The following is a 25,525-nucleotide window of genomic DNA, read 5'->3' on the forward strand; positions in this document are numbered from 1 at the left end:
TAATTCAAAACAAGGCAACAAAACATCGGGTGAGGTGAAGTGGCCCTATTACATTGTGAACAATCATGAATGCATCGCTTTTAATCCAATAGGAATATTGATCTCGATTTCAAGACGATTTTGCCGACAAATACTTCTTACTTGTTAACAGAGCTGGAACATTTCTGTGGTGAAATATCTGCCGTACAACCTGTATTTAACGTGCTCATACATCGCATTGCATTTGCCATTACGGTGACCAGAGAGCAAGAAGAGCCCCTCGCTCTCAGCTATTACTTTCACAAAGTTCCCAGTTTTGTGCGTAATTCAGAATTGGTCAAATTTTGCAATACCATCAATTCCAATTTGTTTTGTTACCGAGAATAAATAACCAGTCTGAGAAACTGGGAATGCAGTTCCCCTTTAAAGTCAGCTACAAACACAGGAGGGCAGAGAGGAAGAATGGTGGCTCAGGATCTGCGCCTGTGGCTGGAAGGTTGCCGGTTTGCATCCCGCGGCCGGCAGAGGAATCCTACGCTGTTGGACCCCTGAGCAAGGCCCTTCACCCCAACTGCTCCAGGGGCGCTGTATAAATGGCTGACCCTGTGCTCTGACCCCAAGCTTCTCTCCCTGTCTGTGTGTCTCATGGAGAGCAAGCTGGGGTATGCAAAAAGACAAATTCCTAATACAAGAGATCGCATATGGCCAATAAAGTGATCTTAAGGCTGCCTCCCAGTGCCAGGTTCCTAGGCTCCATGCTGGCCTCAGACACTTGCCTGTGTTGACTTGCACACACCACATTTCTAAGGGTTAACTCCTGCTGATATGGCTGATATGCAGAGTAGATGTATCCCTTCCCCAAGTTCGATGCCCAGTCCTCAGGGGAAAGGGAGTGGGGCACCCCATCGAAGAACTCTGTCAGGAGTGGCTCTGGCATGTTTTGGCCCCTATGCCTAACACAAGCACAGGTGTGTATATTTAGTACATTAGTAGCTGAGATTTCTCCAGCATGCAAGTCAAAGAAATGTGCTGCACCATACATTAAGTATTTCATTAAACACCCCGGGGGAGAATAGTAAGTGCTGTTTCTCAGCTTTAGAACATTAAGAATGGTTACAAACGAGAGGTCCCTTCTGGCCTTTGGTAATAAATTAGGATTTCATCCATCTGTTCCTTGAAAGGACTCAGGACACAGCTTGTTCCTTCTCCCATTACCTCTTGTGTAACGAATGACTCCTGTCACTGGTTTTACATGCTTTTCCACCCAGTTTCCTCTTGTATCCTCTGTCTGGTTCGTGTTTCAGCGTTGAGAAGAAGCTGACTTCTCCTTTAACTGTCAATGCCTTCGAGGATTTTGAAAACTTGGATCAGGTCCCCTCATAATCTCCTCCATTCTGAGACTAAAAAGGTTCAGCGTTTTTAGTCTGTCTTTGTAGGACATTCCTTTAAGCCCTTTAATGTATTTGGCTAAATAGATTCCTGCAGTGTATCTGATAACTGTTCTCTGGACAAATTCCAGAGGAGCAATTCCTTTTTTTGCAACAGGGCGACCAAAATTGTTCACAGCACTCAGAACAAGGTCTCACTAGTGTATTTAACAATATTAACATCCAACCATTTTCTAACCGCTTCATCCAGTACAGCGTCACAAGGGAGCCAGAGCCTGTCCAGGGCAGAATGCGAGATACACTTTAAATTAAACATGAACGCCAGGCCGTAGCAGGGCTCACAGACAAACATTCACACACACTCTCTCACCAGGGCTATTTTCCCAGAAGCCTACTAACAAGTCCTGACTAATTTAATTTCCTTATTCTAGTCGTATTTTAGTATTGTGTGTAAGCATGACTGGTTTACTATGCCAGATTCCAGGTCATTAAGCAATCTTAGCAAAAGCCTTCTTAAAATCTCAAATATCATATCATATACTGTATGCTCTGTGTGTCAGTTACTTTTGTTTCTTGCTCAAAGAACACTAACTAGTCAAGCAACACCTACCTTTGATATATCCATGTCTGCTGTCCTCTAGGATTTAATTCCCTAATAATTGTTTCCCTAACCTTACATGTAATAGAAGTCTGACTTATTGGGCTATACTACTATACTGTATACTAGTTTCAGCTTTGCCCTACCTCTGTCTTGAGAGACTGTTGGATGCTTTAATTTAATGTAGAAAATTCATTTCCGATAGTATTGGACACCAAAATCTGTATTTGCTATACTAAAAAGAAATGAAATACAACTTCACCACTAATTCACTGTTGTTTTTTTTCTAATGGATTAAAGACATAATGCTTATTTATAAAAGGCTTTGTAAGATCTATGTCCGTTCATGGACTCAGACAAACTGCCTATCTATCTGCACATGTACGTTATTAAACACTTATAATGAGTTCAGTGTTTTCCACCTGGAGTGCTTTTCTTGGCTCAGGAAAGTGGCATAACTCCGAGCCTGACCACCTGATAAAGGACACCCTGTGCAGAATTCTAGGTTTAGATCAGAGAATTAAAATTAGGACTTTAAACATTTATTGATTGAATCCTATAAATCTGGAACATGAAAAATAAATGTGCAGTAATAAAAAAATTAATAGGGTGCAGAGAGAAACAGTGTTGTCCTAGGGATGGTTGATTTGTATTATGGGTCAATAAAATGCAATTTTCTACATTCTAGTCTCTTCTGAACTAATGCATAGCCTTCCCAGGTATCAGTGTCCATAGGTAAAAAAAAAATACCAGTAAATTAATTTCCATTTTGAACAGCAATAATAAATTCACTCCCCTTGGAAAAGAAAACGTTGAAAAACTAATTTCGAGATTTCTTAAAACAAGTATAATGAATATTGAGAATAGTTTTAGTAGCATTTTTTTGTTAGGGTTCAGTACAGGTTACCGAAGTCATTCGAATACTTTTTTTTAAAGAAATCTGCCAGCACTGCTCAGTGAAATTCTCCTGTTCTAGCATTGTTGACTACCTGTACTTTACTTTTTGTTAGCTAACGAGAGAATGACGAAGGGCATCAGTTTAATACTGAAAGAAACGATTTTTCCGTTCTCAGACAATCTCGGCCGAGGCTGTACTTTCTTTTTCCTCAAGACAGACGAGAAAGGTGCTCCCGCCCCTAGCCTACACGTCAGGGGGATCTCTGTTGCTTTGGGAGGCAGTGCAAAAGTAACTGCTAGGAGGGGTACTGATTTTCAGCAAGTAAGTGTGTAAATCCGTTTGGAAAACCTATGACAATGGATGCTCCAGCCTAATCTGTGTTTGTGTCTTTTTGTTCCTGGAATTACTCAAGAGTGAGAAGAGTGCGAGGAAGGCGAACGTGCTCCTATCTTTTTTTTTCCAGCGAGCTCTCTTAAAAAGTCCGTTTTGAAACTTACGCGATGTTCCTGCTGTGACAAATGATCTGTTACTAAGACTGGCAGCTCGGTTTCGTTCTTTGTAAGCATCTGTAAAAAACATAGGCAAATGATTTTGTATTCGTAATGCGATTCTTTTTAGCATCTCAAAACGAGTTTCCCGAGATCACGTTCAACACTTACATTGGAAGTTATGAAAACAAATAATCAAATTGATTAAATTTACCATTTTCTCTCTTAAAACGAAGCCGAGTATTTAATAGCTTGTCTATACTTGATAATCCCTTTTCATTTTAATGCGGCTAGTGTAATCTTACAAAGTAATGCGTAAAAACAGAGGTGGCGTTGAACAGATTTAACTGCGAGTAATTAACGATAACAGGTGCTGGATTCCTAGTATCTTTCGTACTATGCTGCAAAAATGCTGGCAAGAAAGAGCATCATCCCTGAAGAGTTTGTGCTGCCGGCGATCACCAGCGGGATACCCCGCAAGCCCCGCTTCCGAGACCGGCCTCGGAAAGCTCGGTTCATCGCCAAGAACGGCGCCTGCAATCTGGCGCACAAGAACATCCGCGAGCAGGGCAGGTTCCTCCAGGACGTGTTCACGACCCTGGTGGACCTGAAGTGGCGCTTCACGCTGGTCATCTTCACCATGACGTTCCTGTGCAGCTGGCTGCTCTTCGCGATGGTGTGGTGGCTGGTCGCCTTCGGACATGGGGACCTCGATCCAAACCGCCGGAGTGCGATCGAGCAGTGCGTCACCAATGTCAAGTGGGTCCTCTTCTCTTAATCCTTAAGAATTGGCGATGCTTGCTAGCTAGGCTCAGCAAAACAAGTCCTAACTAAAAGAATAAACTTTACCAAACCAAACTTAACAGTAACTCTGTAGCGTGGATTTGGGAACGTTACCTTAAAAATTCGACTATTTAGTCGGCTCTATGCCACTTTTGTATTTTGTATTTCAAAAAGACGTATGTGATAAGCGTTGACCATTGGACATGATTATTCATATTCTAAAAAAAACACATCTATCTTTGCATAAAACATTTATTAAAAGCAGACAATTCTGTAGCTGAAAAAGCAACGGTTCGCAATAGCTACTGTACATGGTCTAATTTCAAGCATTAGTTTGGAAAGCGCGGAGAAAACAATTCACAAACCTGGAACACAGCAATGAACGAGTATACTGTATATAAACATATTCACCAGGGTATATGTCTTTACTGAAACGTAGAAAAATGTGTGATAATTGTGAATGTACACCACCTGAAGGATAAGTTATTTAATATTACAGAATGGCACCCATAGTTCTTCAGTCCTGTTGAGTCCTGTCCTGTGCTTAAACTTCACTTAAACCACAGTTTTTATTACTGAAACATACAGTACGTGATAATCAGCTAATTCTGAAACAAACAAAAGTGAAGTAGTAGTTGAATGCTGAAGTTGTGATTGGTGTAAGATTCATTTCATGTATATGTTGTTGAATCAGAAACAATAAAACAGAAACATTTGCTCTAAAATGGTTTACTATGATTTTCACTCTTACACCTGAATTTATGTTTTTTGAATGTCATTGAATTCATGTTTGAATTTATATTCCCTGGCAAAAGCCTGCATTTGTACAATTGCATTTTAACTCTCTTTTCCATTTTTTACATGCTTAAAGTTAAGACACGCTGTGCTTTTGGCTGTTATGTGACTATGGGAGAAACAGTGCCTGAACGTCCCCATAATCTTTTTGTAACATTCCGATACTCCTAAAATCTGCTAGAAAAGAAAGAAAATTGCCTAGAAACACCTTAACCCTTTTTTTTTTGGGGGGGGGGGTATTTGTTAAGCAAACATCATCTCCAGTTACTCTTCCCAGCATGCACTGTTCAGTCATTTCCCTTTCTCTGCTTCTCTGCAGGTCTTTCACGTCGGCCTTCTTGTTTTCCATTGAAGTTCAGGTGACCATTGGGTTTGGGGGCCGTATGATAACCGAGCAGTGCCCCATAGCCATCACTGTGCTGATAGTGCAGAACATTGCCAGTCTGATCATCAACGCCATCATGCTGGGTTGCATCTTCATGAAGACGGCGCAGTCCCACCGCCGCGCCGAGACGCTCATCTTCAGCCGCCACGCCGTCGTGGCCGTGAGGAACAACAGGCTGTGCTTCATGTTACGCGTGGGGGACTTGCGCAAGAGCATGATCATTGGCGCGGCGGTCCGGCTGCAGGTGGTGAAGAAGACCACCACGCCCGAGGGGGAGGTCATCCCCATCCACCAGATCGACATCCAGACCGAGAGCCCCATCAAGAGCAACAGCATCTTCCTCCTGGCTCCCCTCATCATCTGCCACGTCATCGACAAAACCAGCCCGTTCTATGACCTCTCTGCTGGGGACCTGCAGAGCAGCGACCTGGAGGTCATCGTCATCCTGGAAGGGGTGGTGGAAACCACGGGCATCACCACTCAGGCCAGAACGTCCTACGTGTCGGAAGAGATCCAGTGGGGCCACCGTTTCGTGCCCATCGTGACCGAGGAGGAAGGGGTGTACTCGGTGGACTATTCCAAGTTTGGGAACACCACCAAAGTGGCGACGCCGCGCTGCAGCGCCAGGGAGCTGGACGAGAAGCCCTCCATTCTCATCCAGACACTGCAGAAGAGCGAGCTTTCGCACCAGAACTCCCTTCGGAAGAGGAACTCCATGCGCCGCAACAACTCCATGAGACGGAACAACTCCATGCGCCGGAACAACTCCTCCCTGATGATCCCCAAGGTGCAGTTTCTAACACCAGAGGGCAGTCAGAACACGTCTGAGACATGACACACTGTCTGGGCCTCACTCATCAGCTGCTGCTTCCTCAGAACTCTTGGGTTACCTCAAAACATCTGCACGGCATTAGGAGGGGGTTTTGTCCTCACTGTGTGTTACGCTTTCTCACAGAATGGTTAGTTGTGGGCCTTTTAATTCCTAATTAATTTAAATATGATTATTTAAACACTGCTTTTTGGGTTGTGCTCAGATGCAACACACTGTATAGAAACATGAAGTAAATCTCTCTTGCTAGTTTTCTTAAGAATCAGAAATATGTGGCATCTAACAGATCATTGGAAATGGAAAGTTTAATCCACTGTTCAAAACTTTCACAATAATACGTTTAATGTATGTTTTTATTAAAAAAGGGAAAAGGAGGACATGGTGGGCTGCTATTATGACTTGATTTCTCATTAAATGTCTATATCATACCACAAATGGCTTCAGAAGAACATTTTAAAAATGACTTTTCTTTTGTCTTTCTTTTTGATGTAGTACAAGATTTGCTTCACTTCCAGCCTTTAAGAAAGTGCAGCTTAATTTATAAAACTATACATAAATAGCGGAAAACATTCATTAATATGTTTTCCCATTCTGTGCTTTTTCCTGTTAAAATTTGAAGCTTTACATTTTAGCAGCCCCTAGTCCTCTTGTAAATAGTGATAAGAAAAGCATTAGCCAAATCACAACCCCATTCACTCAGCAAATCATGTATTACTTCTTAAGAATTGGAGGTGTGGTGTATATGTATGTGGCTGAAGTACCATTTTATCATTTAAATTATTTATTTTGAGACAGACCAATGTTTTAATTATTGTCACCTTAGCACATCCATGTGAGGAGCTTGAAATCTAGACTAAAATTGCACATACTAGAAAACATACCAAACACATACTAGAAAAGTAACAACATTAAAATTTGATGAATGTTATAATCAATCATTCTTGAGCTTAAAACATCCAAAAATGCCTTTAAATAGAGCAGGAGGTGAAACTAGCCTCTTCAAAGGTCAAGGTATGTATTTGTCTTGTCTTAAAGAGTTACATATGTGAATATTTTTAATTTTTTTGAGTTTTTCAAGTATTCTTACACTATCACCATTCTGAAATATGTCATACAAAATCCACAGATTTATCATAAAAACAAATTTATTTTACTATGCAACAGTTTTGTTTCTGAGGTATATATAGTATTTCCACTGTTGTTTTCCTACAACATAATTAACAACTTTTGTAGCATAGTGTAGCAAGTCACACAAGTGAAAAATGTGATTTCTTTCTAAAAAGGATTGTTTAAACAACTAAATGTCCACAATGATAAAAATATACTTTGTTGTTGTAAGAAATGCCAAGAACCATATTTTATCTATTTAATGCAACATTGAAAACTTGAATCATACAATAAGATAAATTGCTGTATACTGCAATAAATGTTTTCCTATATTTGTAAACATGTTAATATCTTTAATAACATGTGATGAGATAATAGTATGCACGTTTCTTCACTGAAAAACAGTAAAGAACATTAACTTTTACTTGTCTTTTACCTTTTGTTAACATCTGGATTAATACAGACCTTATAAATCATATTGCCTACTTTCTATACATAACATGTAGACAAATTGGAAACAATAGATATTTTCGCATGTGCTACCTGTTCTGCAGATTACTTGTACTGCAAAAAGGAAAGCAGTTTAATCTCAACAAAGAAATTCCACTATAAAAGGGTCCTAAACTTTCACAGTACAAGGTACTTCAAGAAAAATGGAAAATTATTATAATGTTGGAACCGCAACTTTACAGATGTACCCAAACCCATCATAACAGTTACTGGATTGCACAAGAAGCACAACACAATAGGTCTGAATATTGTTGAAGTTTATAAAAGAAAAATAGTTCTAGTTAAACATTTTTCAGAGCTAATACACTGTGCTCTCTTCCCATACAGCCATAGTCTTCCCTTGAAGACTATGTAGGGCTTCCTTGTAGGGCATTTTACTTACATGTATTGAGCAATACATTCATACCTGATTATTTTGTGCACAATTCACTGCAGCATTTTTGTCTATAAAAGGATACATTGTTCATGCAGTACATTTTCACAGTACTTAAAATGTGCTATCAATAGCAATTTCCTAACTCACAGACCTCCCCAAAATCAAATAAATAATTTGAAAAGACATCATGAAGACTTTAATGTAAAATTTATTTCACAAAAGTATGTAAACATAAATGATATATTATTCGAAAGCATTAGTTATTGGGGTATTTCCTTTTCCATGATTTTCTGAGGCATTTTTTTTCACTAGAATAAAACTTAGCATTTTTGGTTCAATCAGTTAAACTTCAAAGGTTAAAATCTATAAACTAACAAACAAGGATCACGGAGGTATTTTTAGCAACGTTTTGTCTGAAGGGACAAAAGGTTTGACATTGGTCCTATCAGTGTATTGCATTAGTTCCCATGAGTTGGGATGAGTTCTGCAAAATCAACGTTGTTTTATTTATGCAAAATGTTGTATGTTTCCTGCATAAAAACAAAATGAAACTTCAATAACGTGGTACGTCCAGCTTTGATTCATGCAATTAAGACCTTACAACAGAGCGGCTGAAGACTGCTGGTGAAAAACAAATCTTGCTTAACACTTGTGTGATTTCCAGCTGGCTCAAAGTGCTTTCGCATGCACTATATTTGCAGTGTTACATAATGAAAACATAATAAACATTTCCCATGACCTGTAGAGGAACTTTGTGCAGTAGCTGCAGCTGGTTCTCATAGAAGATGCTCTGTACTGCTATGTGAATTACGCAGACGATAGTAAAACTGACACAGCTGTGAAGTCTTTAGTCAATTTAATATGATAATGCCAAATAGACCCCTGCATAATTCCATGCATTTTCTAACTTTTGGGAGCCGAGATTCATTCTTTACAATTTATTATGAAGCCACATTGAAAAACGGTTTTACACAAGGATCAATACCTTACAAAAACAATAAAATATTCAATGAAATGAGGACTGTAGTACAAATGGCTAAATTGGCTAGAAACTACTGTTCTTTTCTGTGTTCCGTGTTCATTTCCATTTAAGAACATAAGAACAGTTACAATAATCAGCAGGCCATTCCACCTATCCAGCCTGTTTGTTAGTAGCTACAAATAAAACAAATAAGATGCCTCCCATAATAATAATAAACTTAATTTTATATAGCACCTTTAAAGGTGGCTTCTCAAAGTGCTTTACAGAATGACAACAACAATAAAAAATACACAACACATGCACAACGAGAATACACAATGATCAACTGTTATCAGTTTTAAATGCACTTCCTAGCAGATTTCACTTATATCTTGCTTTGTATTTTGTGTGGATGAATTTGTCAGTGCCCTTGAGAATTTTTTAATTCTTGTATCAAATACTTTTGCAATCTTTGTTTAAGTCAAAAGAGTTTCAGGTCCATCAGCCTGTATCTAGCTGCTCTTCTCTGGATTCCAGAGCAGTAATGTATTTCTGTACAATGGTGACCAATATTCTATTAGGACTTACTATTGTGTTATACAATTTGGATAAAACATCCCTTAATTTAAATTTAACTACAGTATGTATCCTAACATTTAGTTTGCCTTTTTAATTGGATCCATGCATTACCCAGAAGTTATTAATATTACTGTCAACATAAATACCTTAGTCTTTTTCATAAGTACCCTCTCATCTCACTGGTTTCCATTTCATATTTATAGTTCATGTTTTTCTGCCAGCATGCAAAACCCTGCACTTGTCTGCATTAAACATCATCTGGTAGGTGTTTGTCCAGTCTTCAATTTTATAAAAATCTTTTTGAATTTCATTTGCTGGTTCTACATTGTTTGACAGTCCTACGAATTTGGTATGACCTGCAAATTTGACTAGTTTGCTTAATATACTGTATCAGCATCGAGATCATTGATATAAATAAAGAAGAGCAGTGGTCCTAGTATACAGTAGATCAATTTTGGCACCCCAATCTTAAAATTCACTCTCTTGTTATTAACCAATTCACAATCCAAACTACATTTCCCTGCTTGCTAAGTACATTATTAAAAACCTTCTGAAAATTGAAATACACCATATAAGATGGCAGGTAGAGTGGAGTGGTGACTCTGTGGCTAAGGATCTGCCCCTGTGGCTAGAAGGTTGCTGGTTCAAATCCTGTGGCTGGCAGAGAAATCCTACCCCGTTGGGCCCTTAGCAAGGCCCTTAACCCTAACTGCTCCAGGGGCACTCTATAAATGGCTGACCCTGCGCTCTGACCCCAAACTTCTCTCTCCCCACCTGAGTGTCTCATGGAGAGCAAGCTGGGGTCTGTGAAAAGACAAATTCCTAATGCAAGAAATTGTAAATGGCCAATAAAGTGACCTTATCTTAACATGATCTGTGTATGCATTACTGTTGTTGCTCGTGCAAAAGAACTCCACAAAATTGTCGAGGCAAGACCTACCTTTTCTAAATCTATGCTGACTATTCTCTAGTATCTGATTTCCATATAGGTGATCTTCTAGTTTATTTCCACGAATTGTTTCAATAACCTTCCGTGTAATAGTAATGGATGAGTGCTACATTAGCAGTCCTTCGGTGTTAGTAGGTGTTACTCCTTCCTGACTTGAGAGAGTGTTGGGAGAGTTGCGTCAATACCTTCTGGATAACACCTCTTAACATAGCGTTAACATATTAACCCACTTATCTGATATACTTAAGGATTGACATATGGTCTGGTAATCTATATGCTGACTATTTCTTAGTCTCTAATTTCCGTACTGATTATCCTCTAGTTTAGTTCTAACAACTGTTTCTATAACCTTACATGTAATAGAAGTCAAACTTATTGTTTTTTAATGACTTGGTTCAGTTTTGTCATCCTTGTTACAGTATGAACGAGCAGTACTTTAGCAATGCTCTAGTTCATAAAGATAATTCCTTACACTTACATAGCACTTTTCTGGACACTCCACTCAAAGCGCTTTACAGGTAATGGGGATCCCCTCCACCACCACAAGTGTGCAGCCACACCTGGATGATGCAACAGCAGCCATAGTGCCCTGGTACGCTCACCACACACCAGCTATCAGTGGGGAGGAGAACAGAGTGCTGAAGCCAATTTACAGACGGGGATTATTAGGAGGCCACCTGGACTGAGTGACTGCTGGAAGAGTTGTGTCAATTTTTTGTATTTACTGGAGTAATTCAAGGGGCGTACCTTGTTCATGAGTACAATAGCAGAGTCTCAGCTGAGATTTAAACCCTCAGTGCTCTCTTCCAGACGCCATACCACTCTTTCACCACACAGTGCAATTACAGTAAGGTCACTAAAATTAAAGAGACTAGGAAGGAATCTAAACTGAAATTTTGCTACAGTACAAGAGAGATGCTGGCTGGAATTTAGTTGGAAGATAATTTGATTTTCTATCTGGGCTGGTGAAGATGCTGTGAATCATTATATCGTAGTTGGAAAGTATAAACTTGCTATACTTACTACTTAACAGTGGCACGAAGGTTGATATATGGAATGAAGTGCTTTTGCTACACAATGAAACAGATACATGACAGATTACCAAGAATTTGGCTTTTTTTCCCAGAACCAAGCTAAATTCTATAGGGTCATACTTCCATCTAGTGGCAGCTGTAGAAAGGATTATGCCTCAGAGGAAATGTTCCTTCCTTGCAACGTGACAGCGTTACGTTTCCCCAGAAACCTCGGAAAACTGACAAAGGAGCGAACGTTCCGGTTTACTTTGATTTTACCTGCTGTAAATCCGTCGTTTTTCGATTTACTCAAACCTTCATCACTTTAAAAAGGCGTCACCCTTTGGATGATAGCGAGGTCCTAACACTCTGTGGTCATTAAAAATCCCTGGGTGTTTCTCGAAAAGAGTAAGGTGTTAACCCCATGTGCTAGCCAAATTTCACCCTGGCCTTTACCAATTATAGTTCAGGTGGGTAACTGCGTCAGCATGCGTAGGCTGCAAAGGAACAAGTAATAGGTTTATTCCATGCTGAAAAAAAGAAGAAAGAGAACACAACGTTTCGGCCGTGGAGCCTGAAGAAGGCTCCACGGCCGAAACGTTGTGTTCTCTTTCTTCTTTTTTTCAGCATGGAATAAACCTATTACTTGTTCCTTTACCAATTATGGCGTCCTAATAATTCCGATCTCTGAACTGGCTTCATCACTCTGCTCCCCTCCCCACTGAGCGCTGGAGTGTATTGGCGCACTTTGGCTGCCGTCGCATCATCTAGGTGGGTGCTGCACATTGGCGGTAGAGGAGGGAGGTCTCCATTATGTGTAAAGCGCTTTGAATGCCCAGAAAAGCGCTATGTAAGTGTAAGGAATAATAGTAATATTTTAAAATTATTTTATCAATAAAGCGCCTTTCCAAACCCAAGGACGCATCGTGAATGTACATCATTAATAAAGAAAAAAAAAGTTCAATAAAAGTAAAAAAAAAACGAGCATACGGATATTTACAGAATGACTGTAGGCAATCAGACATAGAACTTGGTACATTATTTAAGTTTAGATTTAAAGAGAGTTACAGAAGTTGTCTCTCGTAGTCTGAGGAAGGTCTTTGCACAACACTGGAGCAGCAGCGACAGACAGAGGCATAGTCACCAGAAGTCCGTGATTTAGTCCAGGGGACAGTGAGACCGGCCTCGACTGAACGGACCCTGCGTGGGGGAGTGTAAACATGCGTGGGGGTTCAGAAGTGTAGGAAAGACTAATTAGACCACTTAAGACTAATTAATTTTCACACTCGTCTGTCGGGAAAAAAGGCAGGTTTAGTGTGTATATAAAGGTCAGGTTTCTGTGTATTTACATTATATAAAAAAATGTCCCGTATACAGTATCTGAAAGAGACTGGAGATTCGTTCTTTTTACGAACTACAACCCTTCATTTAAAATTTCTTTTCAAAAGTTGATATATTTTCTCTTGCAGAGTCCGAATTTTTATCGCCTTCTTATAAAAATCTTCATTTATCCCAATTAATAATTCGATGTATACAGTATGTGCAAATACCGCAATAAAACAAGGTACTGTACAAAAAAGGTAAAGATGATGTGCTCTGATCATCCTCTGCTCGGTTATAATTAAAACGCCAATTATTCTCTCCACGTTAATATCGTATTGCACTTATGTCCGATTATTTAAAGCAGGGGGGAGATGGAGTTCACGGGGATAATCACTTAATTCAGATTTTCTTCGTAGTAGGTAACCATTTTCGCTTTATTTAGCTATTCCGGAACAAAGAACGATAATCAGTATTTTACACAATAATCGATTATAAAAAGAAGACGTAACACAACGAGAAAAGTTCACTTATGTCTTAATACACTTCAAATTCTCTAATTTACCTAACATCCGTTGTATTTATGCAATAAAAAATATCCTCGTTAGCTAATTTTACATTACATAATAAGGACTGAAGCAGATCGTTTTTTTCCACCACGTACAGATGCGTTTAAACAGCCTATTGTAATCGCTTGAAATTGTGCTTAATTCACTTTTAAAACACTTTCCTCCGGGTTACGTTTCCAGGCGGCTGTTCGCTGCGTGACGTAATAAACTAGTTTTGCATCCCATCATGCCTCGCGAATATATTTTATACACTTCGCTGACTATTTTCTGAAAATGAAAACGGTTGCATGGTAAATATATAAATAGAGTGAGTACTTAAAGTAAAATAATACTCTAATAGTATTTCTGTGTAAAAACTGTAATCTAATATGCCGGTGATATCATACTACCATATACAGCAGAGTACGTTACAGAGGTGGGTACCCTCTCGGAAGAAATATGGTGTCAGCTTTGCGCAGTGGCAGTATCGTAGCCTATGAGGTTTATCCGAGGCGCGATTATTGCTAGTTGAAAACTTTTCCCAATACCCCGCCGTGACGACTTGAAATATAGTCGGCATTGGCAATTTTTGACAGTCTCTAAGGAGACTGATATCATTGTTAAAAGAACAGATAAATCTAAGCATCATCGATTTAGATGTTGAGTGCGAACAGAGATGTATAATTTCATAGGTTCCCGTAGTGGTATTGCTACATAGTGTTGTTCTTCTTGTTTTAAGTTATTAACATAAGCAGCTGCAGGTTCTTTCTAAGGAGCAGATGGCTTTTTCGACTATGGGGCCGCCTACAGGTTCCCGAGAGGGAAAGCGGAAGAAAAATGACGATAAACCTTCGCTTTTGTTCCTTTGCAGTCTGCTGGCGCTGCTGCTCGCTCCCATGTGTTGGGTTCGAGAAATCAGGTTCTTTTCCCATGAGGGAAACGCTTGAGACTATAAAAAACACGGACAGAAGGGGGGTTATAGTATAGACCCCCCTTACCAGTGGCGGTGTGTCAGCTGTCAGTCGGACGCGGCTGGTGGTTCTTGTTTGAATTCGGACAAATCGCCAATTCCAAACCTTTTTCTAAAGTGACTTGTACATTTATGCCGAAAAAAATATTTACAAAGTTCATTATTACAAAACAAGTGTTTAAAACCTGTTATTTCAGACCTACCTGATCGCCATTCAGAAAGGAAGAGGCGATGCAGTGAGGTAAAACACAACTTTAATTTCTTAACCGCATAGTTTGTCATTTTATTGAGTCTTGTACGGGCGAAGCGAGTTATTTCCCCACGTTTTCACGAATCACACGCATGAAGTTCAGAAATGTATGTTGATATGAAACAAGTTTTTATTTATGTCTTGTGTTTTTGTGTGCAACGTGTACAACATAGCTTTATTTTTATGAAATATTTTATGAAATATGTTTATTTATTATTTTTATGAAATAGAAGTCTGATCAAAAGCAAAGGGCGATGGGAAATAATACAATATTCAAATAAGGACTTTGCGACACGTCACGTTTCTTGTCGCTACCGTACGACGTAGAAAAGTGTAGCAATCCTTTGCTGAAGCTTCACTGGGGTGTGCGATACCGTACCGATGTGCAGTATTTCTAAAGCCGAATGAATTGATTGAATGGTGCCCTAGCGTAACCTAATTTTTAATCGTGGTGAGAATCGGGTCTGATAAATTCGGATGCGAGTACAGTGTTTTGGAGCAGCGAGTCTAGAAATGAATGTGTGTATGAGCTTATAGTCCTGAGATTACGGTAGTGGAGCCATATGCCTAGGATGTAACATTTCCAATTTTTCAGCTCCTCGGGATTGCATGACATTGAAAAAAAAGGGGTATTGCATTGATATTGTTTTGTTTGAGCCGGGACCGCCCCTCGAAAACTACTGTGTAGTGACAGTTTTGGCGTTGAGCAGGCCTCTTCTTGCGGGATTTCCAGGTTGGCTGTTCCGCGCACGGCACGTAGCTGCGGCAAAGCATGGATCCGCCTGCGGAGGAGTTCAATGGCTCTGCCGGGGCGAGCTCCAGTGCCGCCGCGTCCCGCAAACACAAGCTCAGCTGCCCCGGCGGAGACCTCAAAGAGAAATCGGGGGCCGGCAGCGCCCCCAAAACGGAGGACGGGCGCAGCCCCCTGGCGAAGAAAAAGAAAGAGGAGCCCGGTAGGAAGAGGCACTTCGCGGCCCTGATCCTAGCGAGGGGGGGCAGTAAGGGCATCCCACTGAAGAATATCAAGATGCTAGCCGGCGTCCCGTTAATCGGGTGGGTGCTGAGGGCGGCCATTGACTCCGAGATGTTTGACAGGTAGGGGCTCCTTTACGACCCAGCCGACAACGGTCCATACATGTGAGCGAAGACGGGTTAAACATAAATACATCTTCATGAACCTGTGGCTCTTGGACGTTTAAAAAAAAAGAAAATGGAGCAAATGCAGCGGATTCACTAGACCTGCTGCAAATACTGCTGCAGCCTCTTACGCCTCTTGAAGGTATTCGGGGTGCATTAAGATACTAGCATTGTTTGTGCAGTTTGCTTTCTTTTTACTTCTATTTCTGTATCTGTTTAAAATGCAGTAAGCCGTCTAAAAGTCCGCCAGTGATTTCGGCTAGTATATGCGTGCATTATTGTTTTTATCTGTTCTGTTAACCAGCGTGTGGGTTTCTACGGACCATGACGAGATCGAGAAGGTTGCCAAGACCTTTGGGGCGCAAGTTCACCGCAGGAGCCCCGAGGTGTCCAAAGACTCCTCGAGCTCCTTAGAGACCATCCAGGAGTTCTTGAGACTCAACCCAGGTACGGCGGTCCCAGGTCCCCGAACCCATCGGCCTCCTTTTAACTTTTCAGTTCCGTTTCTTCCCTAATAACTTCGCAGCTCGTTGACATTCTCATCCTGACGTTTTAGATTAAAGATCCAAAATGTAGGCTGTAACCTCGTCGAAGCTCTCTCTTCGGTCTTGTTAGTAAAAAATAAGACTGGAATACCCTTCAGGGGGAATGCCAGTTGTTAGAAAGTAAAGCATTGCTTGTAGAGATTTTATGAAAATAATCCTAATGTAGTAGTCAACCTTTTTTTTAGGATGTTAAAATTATTTTAGAAGAAAAGCACGAGGTATAAGTGTTGGGTATAAGAGATGGAGTGGCGTGACCCAGGGAGATATCTAAAAGCTTGTGTGACTTGCCTGTTTGTTGCAGAGGTAGATATTGTTGGCAACATCCAGGCCACCTCCCCATGTCTACACCCCTTCCACCTGAAGAAGGCCGTGGAGATAATCACGGAGGGGGGCTACGAGTCCGTCTTCTCTGTGGTGAGGCGCCACCACTTCCGCTGGCAGGAGGTCAGGAAAGGAGGTACTCTTGGCCGAGCACTAGAATTTCCGCACTGGGGCACGATTCTGCGCGGGCAGTCTCATGAGGCGCGTCAGCTGTATAAGCAGTGACAAAGGGTGATTTGGCTTCAGATGTAGAGTGCTAAAGTCGTCAGATGCTCCTAATGCAGCCCAGAGCAGTTTTAACTGCACAACAACATCGACGCACATGGATGGTAATGCTTGAATCAAGGCTTGATCGAGTCTGCTCTGAAACGTTGGTGCTCTGTATCGCCTTCTGGCAGATTGCCATCTCAAGTATTTTCAGAGTGTGGAAAGGCAGATCTTGCCCTGCCCTGGAGGATACCACCCTGCTAGTGTCTCATTTCAGTGACGTTACAGTGACTCAAGTCAGCGAGAGCAGAAGAAGTCAGTTGCTGCCAATAATTGGCAATAGCTCTGGGGGTTGGGGAGGAGGAGAGACAACATGTGGGTGAAAGCTTTCCTACCAGTCCTTGAGGTGTGTGTGTGTGTGTTGGGAGCTGAGTGAAATTCCCGCTTTGAACTTTTCAGAAGACAGGTGCACAAAGCCTCTGAACTTGAACCCAGCCAAGAGGCCGCGCCGGCAGGACTGGGATGGAGAGCTGTGTGAGAACGGCTCCTTCTACTTCGCTACCAGGGAGCTGATTGAACAGGGGTACCTGCAGGTACTGACGTGCTTTTAAAAAACAGAGGCAAACCACGATCAGTGCATTTATTCATTTCTCATTGCCATGCAATGAAGCGATTGAATTTCCCCAGGGTCTCATTGGTCTGCCTAAGTGTACATGGTAACCATGTTTGATGTGATTTTGTAGCTAAGGCTGTATGAGTGGTATTTTTAAGGTGAATTGCAGTATCCCAAAGTCATTTCTCTCCCATCATTAAGGATGGATATCTTTTTCATCGGAGGACACCCGGTGGTCCAAAGCTCCCCTCGCTTGTAGATGAATTGTGGTTTGAGGCTAATGAAACGGAAAAAGAATGAATGAATTTCCCAACATTCAGGAAATAAATATCTTCAATCTGTATAGAGTGTTGGATCTTAAAAATAGAAATTGACTTGAATACAGTATGTTGACTAAAGTCATTTGCAAATTCCGTTTTATTTCAGGGTGGTAAGATGTCCTACTATGAAATGCTACCAGAGTACAGCGTGGATATTGATGTGGATATTGACTGGCCGGTTGCAGAGCAAAGAGTCCTCAGGTTAAGACCAATAAATAATTAAAATAAATAAAATGATTATAGGCTGGAATGAGTATGAATGTCACCATACGAAGATCTGTAAACAAGAGGAGCACATTCAGTCCGTCCAACTTGTTCGTTTTTGTAATTGATTGATCCAAGGATCTCACTCAGCTGTGCCATGAAGTCAAGACATTTCATGTCCCTTGCTTTGTATTTGCCCCACCATCAATTTGATTTACACCCTTTTAAATGCCTTCTGCAGCTTCTAAAGTATTTGGAGCTAGTTTGGTATCACCTGTAAACATGATTAGTTGGCTAGGTATACCAGAAGCTAGATCACTGATATAAATTAGGAAGGGCAGTTGTCTGAATACCGATCCTTGAGGTTCTCCACTAATGATCATGTACCCTTTTTCTGCACCTCCTCTTTTCTGTACAATAACCAGTTCAGAATCTAGGTACATGCATTACCTTGAATGTCTACTGCCTGCAATTCGAGATCTCAGCCTTTATGAGGCACTTTATCCAAAGCTTTCTGAAAATTTACCATATCATGTGTTCTGTTTGTATCCATTCACTGCAGTTGTTTGTCAAAGAACACTAGTAAGTTGGTTAAGCAATACCTGTATCAACTCTCCCTTAGAATCCTGTGTCCACACAGATGATCCTCTAGTTTAGTTCTAAATCTTGTTTCCATACTCTTGTATGTGATAGAAGTAAGATTTATTGGTCTTTAATAACTTGGTTCAGTTTTGTCACTTTTTGTGGATGAATGGGTTTGTTACATTAGCAATTGTCCAGTCTATGGGTATTTGACTACTCTAATTCTCTATTGTTTCTTTACTGTATATACAAGTCGTAGAATGTTATCAGACCCTGGATATTTGTTAACCTTAAGTGCTTCATTTCTTGTAACAGTTCAGCTTCTCCTGCACTAGTTTTTAAATAAGGAACTTTGTCTTTCTTTGCCTGGAGCCATGCTACTTTCCCACACACTCGTACATCAGCTGTTTTGCTGTCATCATCTAAAAGATTCCCCTGTCTCCGAGATGCTGGACTTCATTCGTTACTTTTCATTTTCTGTTGAAAAAAGCAGGAAGCATACGATTTTCTTCCTTTGGGATGGCTGTGTCAGGTACAAAAAATAAAAAGGGATGGAAAAGTACCAACAAAGATAGAGTGGCAGATAAGCAGTAGTGAAAATAGTGAGCGAGAAATTAAAAAAAATTAAAACCCCGATGTTGCAGATATACCCGAGCGGTGGATAGTTTTGGGGCACGTGAGTTCTTTATTCTCTGGTGAAAAAATGACAAATATTTATTAACATTAACAATAAAACAAAAAATGTTACATAACACACATTGTTTAATGTTATACTATTAACAAAAACCCAGTAGACCCAGAAAACGCAGAATGCTAAACCTCTAATCTGAAACATTGTAGAGTATAAAAACCTAAATGGATCTTTACGACCACTGTAACATAAGGAATACAAATATTAAATGTATTTGTACACACACAATCTCAAGCATGACTTACAGTATATGACAGAAGTTTGTAGCTAAGCAAATTCAGACTTGGATGGGGCTTTCGCAAAGTACATTTCGACCACTTTCTGTGTCCAATATAACAGAACCACAGTCTACGCAAAATACTTTTACTTTCATCCTTGGATAAGGAATAATTCAGACTTCTGTTCCTCTTTCCTGTAGGTATGGCTACTTTGGAAAGGACAAGTTAGAGCATGTGAAGCTGTTTGTGTGTAATATTGAAGGGTGCCTGACTAATGGACAGGTGTACCTGTCAGCCAATGGAGAAGAGCTGATTTCTTTTAATATCAAAGACAGTGTGGGAATCAAAATGCTCCAGGACCAGGGTGTGGAGGTATGTACATTATTGCATTCTTTGTATTCTACCACCAAACCTGTTAGGATTGTTGCCAGCAGCCATATCACCCTGCAACTCACCACTGGCAGCCCACTGAAGCTAAGCAGGTGTGAGCCTGGTCAGTACCTGAATAGGAGACCTCCTATTGAACTGGTATGAACTGGCTTCATCACTCCATTGTCCTCCCCACTAATAGCTGATGTGTGGTGAGTGTTCTGGTGCACTATGGCTGCCGTCACATCATCCAGGTAGTGGTGGAGGGGAGTCCCCATTACCTGTAAAGTGCTTTCAGTGGAGTGTCCAGAATAAGCAATTATTATTATTATTTCATAATTCTTAATAACAGACCAGTTGTAGTTAATAATACAATCAAAATAAGAAGGCAAAGCTTAGAAATCTATTGCCACTGCAGCCGTGGGATTATTTCGTAGCTTATTTTTGTTTTATTTTTCTTCTTAACTGTGCAACATGTTTATAATAGTCTATAAAAGCAATTTAAAAGTCAGGTCTAAAAAAAAAGACATAGGTTGTTATTGCTTAGAGCAGATCAGAGAAAGTCTACATAATCTTTTACTGCCTGGATTTCATAGTAATGTCACATCCTGTTAATAAGTTAATAAGTAACTCATTTGTTGTCTGGCCTTCCAGAGTCTGCAGTTTTCTACCAGTATTTTTTTATAGCTGTGGCAATGAGAGTGGGAGTCTAGACTAGACTAATCTATTGTCTGAATCCTCCATGAAAGCCCTAGTTGCTCTCTCTTTATCCATGGCTTGTTAGGGAGATGTAATTTATTTCTGAAACCTTCTGACTTAACTACCTCTGCTCTTTTGCTCTGCCTCCTTGAACAGTTATTCTAAACCATATTGAGTAAGGCTGTAAAAATGCCTTATAAAATAATTAAAGTTAGTGACATCGCTAGAGAAGTATAGAATTTGGCAAAAATATCTTGCTGAAAACAAGTTTGAGGTGCCTCGGGAAAACACAGTGTCCCTTTTCTTTCACTGTTCATGCAGATATTAGTTAATTCATATTTTTTAGCTGTTCCAGAATAAACAACATTAATCAGGTATTCATTGTTTTACACAAAAATTGATATAGATAAATACTTTATTGTCCACTACTGTGGAAACTTTTCTTTGGCTTCTTGCATAAAAGTACAAAACACGCACGCAGAACATGAAAATCACATAAAATCACATAAATATGCATGAAATCAGAACAAGAGTATGTAATATATAAATAAATGGATGAATAAATAGGTAGTTGGAGGGTGTACATTTACATACATTACATTGAGCAGTTTTGTTGTAGAGAGGACAAAGGACTTCTTATGTTTTTATGTGAATCTGATACCTTATATTGTCTCCATGATGGGAGCGCTATGGGTTGAGAATAGCGTGGAATCAGCTGTGAGGTTCTGAGGTTCTCGCTATTCTGAGAGCTGTATCATGATATAAATTGCTAATCGCTGGGACTGCTGTTTCCCATTGATTTTTCCTGCTATTTTCACAATCCTGGACAGTTTGGTTTTACATTTCAACCCCAGGTTTCCATACCAAATTGTTATATGAAATGCCAGTATGCTCTCAAAAAGGCTTTGATATGCCAGCTCTGGGACATTTTGATTAACATTCAAGTTCTTTAGTCTTTGAATTAAAGACAGCCTCTGATTTCCCAGATTTTTTAAACTCTCCACAACATCTACAGACTGACAATTAAGTACTATTGGCTGCAAAGGTTGCCCACCATCGGTTTAAAAAGAACTAATGACACCTAACACACAACTTAAATGTCATAATACAGTGAGACTATATTTCTAAACCATATTTAGAAAGAGTGCAAAAATGACTTTAGACACTTTAGTGGTGTCTCTAGGGTAGTACAGCATTTGGCAATAATAAAATAATGTCATCTTTCCACTGTGCTGCAGGTGGTGCTTACCTCCTGCAGTGACTGTCCCATTCAGAAACTGATGGCCAGGAAGATGGGCTGCCTGCTTCGACAGAATGAAGCGGACAAACTGAAGCTAGTGGAATCCCTCATGAAGGAAAGGGACCTGACATGGAATGAAGTAGCTTATCTTGGTGAGTCCCTGCTTCTGCGGCTTTCTTTCAGAGTGGCTCGTGATGGGTCCACCACAAAAAGACAACAGGAACGCCTTGGATCCTCGCTCCACTGGGATGCGAATCTTTTCCTTGGCCATGAATCCTCTGTTCTTGCATTTCTGTCGCTGTCTAATTTTTATTTTCCGATATTGTGTATTGTGAAATGAAGAGGAGGCTTTCTGCTCCACGTGCTACATGTTGCCTTAGCAATCATATGTTGTATGAACCCCTGTAGAAGCCGAGTTAAGACATTGCGAGAAAAAACAGCTTCAAAACACTGCTGTTACGATAGGTGTTGTGAAGGTTTTCCGTGCATTATCAAATCATTGCACAGCTGTGATGATATTGAAAACAAGCGACAAGATTTCTTTAGCCAATTAGGGACTGAACTGTGATAATAATACTATGTGGAAATAAGTTTTATTCACCCTAGAACATAGTATACGTTATTCAAATTGTAATTGCTAGTAACATACAGTATGTGATGATTGTGACACTTTAGCTTAAAGGGGAACTGCAATGATAGTTTTATATTAGGGGTTAGAATCAACATTGATGAGTGCATTTCAAAATATAATACAAGTAAAACGTTACAGTAACATGTAAAACCTCCAATTTACATCACAAAATGGACAATTTCCAGCTATGTGCAGCGCCATGTTTTGTGATTCAGAACAAAACAGAGGCAACAAACATCTGGTGACATGCTGTGGCCTTATTATACTCTAAAAAAGTAGGCTTGTGAATACATGTCTTTAACTCTTTGACACCTGAAGAAGGATCCACAGCTGAAATGCTGTGTTTCTTTTCTTCTCTGTTTTGCATGAAATAAACCTTTACTTGTTCCTTTACATCTGTTTAAATCCAATAGAAATATCGCTCTCAATTTTCAGACAGTTTTGCCAACAAATACTTGTTAACGCTGCATACAGATCACATTGGAACATGTCTGCTGTGAAATGTCTGCTGCACCACCTGTACTTATTCACTCGTACTTCGCACTACATTAGGAATTACATGACATTAGGAAGGGCTGCTTCATGTTGCAATTCGTGGGAACCTCGAATCCGAGTTTGAGACAACATGATGACTCACAGTACTTTCACAAAGTTGACGATTTTGTGCTTAATTCAAAATCTGTAAAATCCTTCTATAACATCAATGAATTTATTTTGTTACCAAGAATTAATTAACCTGAGAAACTGGGACTGCAGTTCCCCTTTAAGGAATCCATTACTGTTACACATAGCCTGTGCTGTATTAACTGCCACTGGTCCAACCACTCCGCCATCTCCCAGGTTACGATGAGCCAGATGTGAAGTGTCTGAATCTAGCGGGAATAAGCGGGGTGCCCCCGGACGCCCTCGGGGTCGCTCTCAAGTCAGCGAAGTACACATGTCGGAACCCGGCGGGCGAGGGGGCGGTGCGGGAGCTGGCCGAGCACATCCTGCTCTTGAAGGAGAAGGCCCGGTCCAAGTCCAACCAGGACAGGATTGACCGCAGCACCTTTTAACTCGCTCTGCAAGAAGCTGCTCCCTGTCCAGGAGCCAACTGTTCGAACCAACCAAAATGCTCCAAATCAAAGTTCTGTTTTTATTTATTTTTTTAGGGTTTCCCCTCAACAATCTGGCATGTTCTCTCATGTCATCATTGTTTAAAAACATAAGAACAGTTACGAACCTTGGGAGACCACTTGGCCCAAAGTTTTAACACATCACCTGATCCAGTTGTGATATTTCTCCTTCATTAGGTTCTGGGATCCCTTTAGTGGAATTTATTCGAGGGGAATTTTTAAATTTTTCTGTTGCACTATCAAGTAAAAATTCAGTTTTTAAGTGCATCCTCCAAATTTATCCCATTACCTTTTCCAATAATGTTGCGTGACTGTAAAACATACCATTCACAAAATTATACTATCGAATTGCTTTGATAGTTTACAGTTGTTTGCAAATTTTTACAATATTCTGTTTTTTAACCTGTTAAAATAGTAACAAAAGTTATAACAAAACTGCTGTATAGTGTTGAAGGATGTTGCTTTTAAACAGTACATTTTTGCATCTCAAGGGGATACAGCTGAGGGGTTATGGGTTCAAATCCCATGTAGGAAGCTGCTCTTGTACCCATGATCATGGTACAGGTCCATCACTCAGACCTCTCCAGCGAATGCCCTGCTTTATAAATGGCTGCTTCCCAGGTTGTCATGGTGAATGAGATTTTTTCCTCAGTTGATTTATCTGTTTAATTAAAGGATTAAATTAAAAAATTAAGATTTGTTCAAAGAAAGGATTAGCAGCTAAGCGTGGGTGCTTTGGCAAAATAGCATTTTATATTAACACTACTGTTTTCTGTTTTTAATTCTGAGGTGTTTTAGCTATAAAAAAACGGATGTATTTTAATGTATTTTGAACGCATGTGTGATTTTTTTCTCATGTTGTGTTCTATTTTGTATCTCCTTTATAAAAAGAAATCTGAAATGAAATATGAATCTAAAAAACGTGTTCATACCAATATCAGTACACTGAACATGAAGTAAGATGCTGATATTTTGTTTTTTTTCGTCTTGTTCAGTTTCACGATGTTGTACAGTACATGTTAAATGGTTTGATTATGATTGCGTTGATCACCAATTATTTCAGATTAAATTATGAATATGTTTGTTTGAAGTTTTGAGATTACAGAGAATGACATATTTTATTAAAATTTCCAGATCAGACGGGAGGCTTGATTGTAGTCTTTCTTTGAAAAATAGGACTGCTGCAAATTCAGTTCTTTCAGTCATTGATATTCAAACTAGTACATGAAAATGTACAAACCTACTGTACTAGTGAGATGTGAAGGAATGTGAAAAGCAGCCATGTTTTTCTTTTGTTTTAGATAACCAGGTTGGTGCCCTAAGCTACACTATACGGTCCATTTTGGGGCACAAAGGAGTGTGGTCATCGGAAACCTCAAAACAGATTAAATGAATAAACTTGGGGGTTTTGTGTTGCAACAGCAATTTTTTTTTATCGCTAGAACGGGGCAAAATCTACTAAAGACAAATCAGGAGCTGTAGATTTGTAAGTGGTTTACATTTAAACAAAAGTGGCAGCATCAACAACTGCAGTTGATGATAAACCTTAACATCACTTAATTAGCCCTATACAACTTCTTGCATTAGGAATTCATCCTTTTGCATACCCTAGCTTGCTCTCCATGAGACACACAGAGAGGGAGAGAAGCCTGGGGTCAGAGTGCAGGGTCAGCCATTGTATGGCATCCCTGGAGCAGTTGGGGATGAAGGGCCTTGCTCAGGGGCCCAACACAGTAGGATTCTTCTGTCAGCTGCAGGATTTGAACCAGTAACCTTCCAGCCTTAGGCACAGATCCTTAGCCACGGAGCCACCGCTCCACCCTGTTTTGAAAATAAGAGATTCCTCTCTCTTGCCTCAAGAAACCTGAGGAGTTTTAAAGGAGAGGAAGGCAGTTACAATTCCCAGA

At 40.1% G+C, this 25,525-nt stretch overlaps 2 protein-coding genes and 1 non-coding gene across 4 annotated transcripts; all 3 read left to right on the forward strand.

Annotated features, from left to right (window-relative positions):
- Positions 1-3,135: 3,135 nt before the first annotated feature.
- On the forward strand, positions 3,136-7,674 carry kcnj8 (potassium inwardly rectifying channel subfamily J member 8). Its single transcript, XM_088923440.1, has 2 exons — positions 3,136-4,110; positions 5,249-7,674. Exons 1-2 carry the CDS (start codon positions 3,761-3,763, stop codon positions 6,147-6,149), a joined length of 1,251 nt encoding a protein of 416 aa, XP_088779566.1. The 5' UTR covers positions 3,136-3,760; the 3' UTR covers positions 6,150-7,674.
- Positions 7,675-13,973: 6,299 nt separating this feature from the next.
- Positions 13,974-14,114, forward strand: LOC148829879 (U4 spliceosomal RNA). Its single transcript, XR_016091508.1, has one exon. It is a non-coding gene; the product is annotated as a U4 spliceosomal RNA (small nuclear RNA).
- A 526-nt stretch (positions 14,115-14,640) lies between these two features.
- cmasa (cytidine monophosphate N-acetylneuraminic acid synthetase a) lies at positions 14,641-24,758 on the forward strand. Of its 2 annotated transcripts, XM_088923367.1 has the most exons (9): positions 14,641-14,717; positions 15,460-15,821; positions 16,168-16,310; positions 16,710-16,865; positions 17,396-17,529; positions 17,976-18,070; positions 19,765-19,936; positions 21,871-22,024; positions 23,344-24,758. In XM_088923367.1, exons 2-9 carry the CDS (start codon positions 15,499-15,501, stop codon positions 23,556-23,558), a joined length of 1,392 nt encoding a protein of 463 aa, XP_088779493.1. In that variant the 5' UTR covers positions 14,641-14,717; positions 15,460-15,498; the 3' UTR covers positions 23,559-24,758. The 2 variants fall into 2 exon arrangements, with proteins under 2 accessions (XP_088779493.1, XP_088779492.1); XM_088923366.1 differs by lacking the exon at positions 14,641-14,717 and having other exon boundaries at positions 15,060-15,821.
- The last annotated feature ends 767 nt before the right edge of the window (positions 24,759-25,525 follow it).

Source organism: Atractosteus spatula, chromosome 8 (genome assembly GCF_055471065.1).
Source record: "Atractosteus spatula isolate fAtrSpa1 chromosome 8, fAtrSpa1.hap1, whole genome shotgun sequence".
Taxonomy (NCBI): domain Eukaryota; kingdom Metazoa; phylum Chordata; class Actinopteri; order Semionotiformes; family Lepisosteidae; genus Atractosteus; species Atractosteus spatula.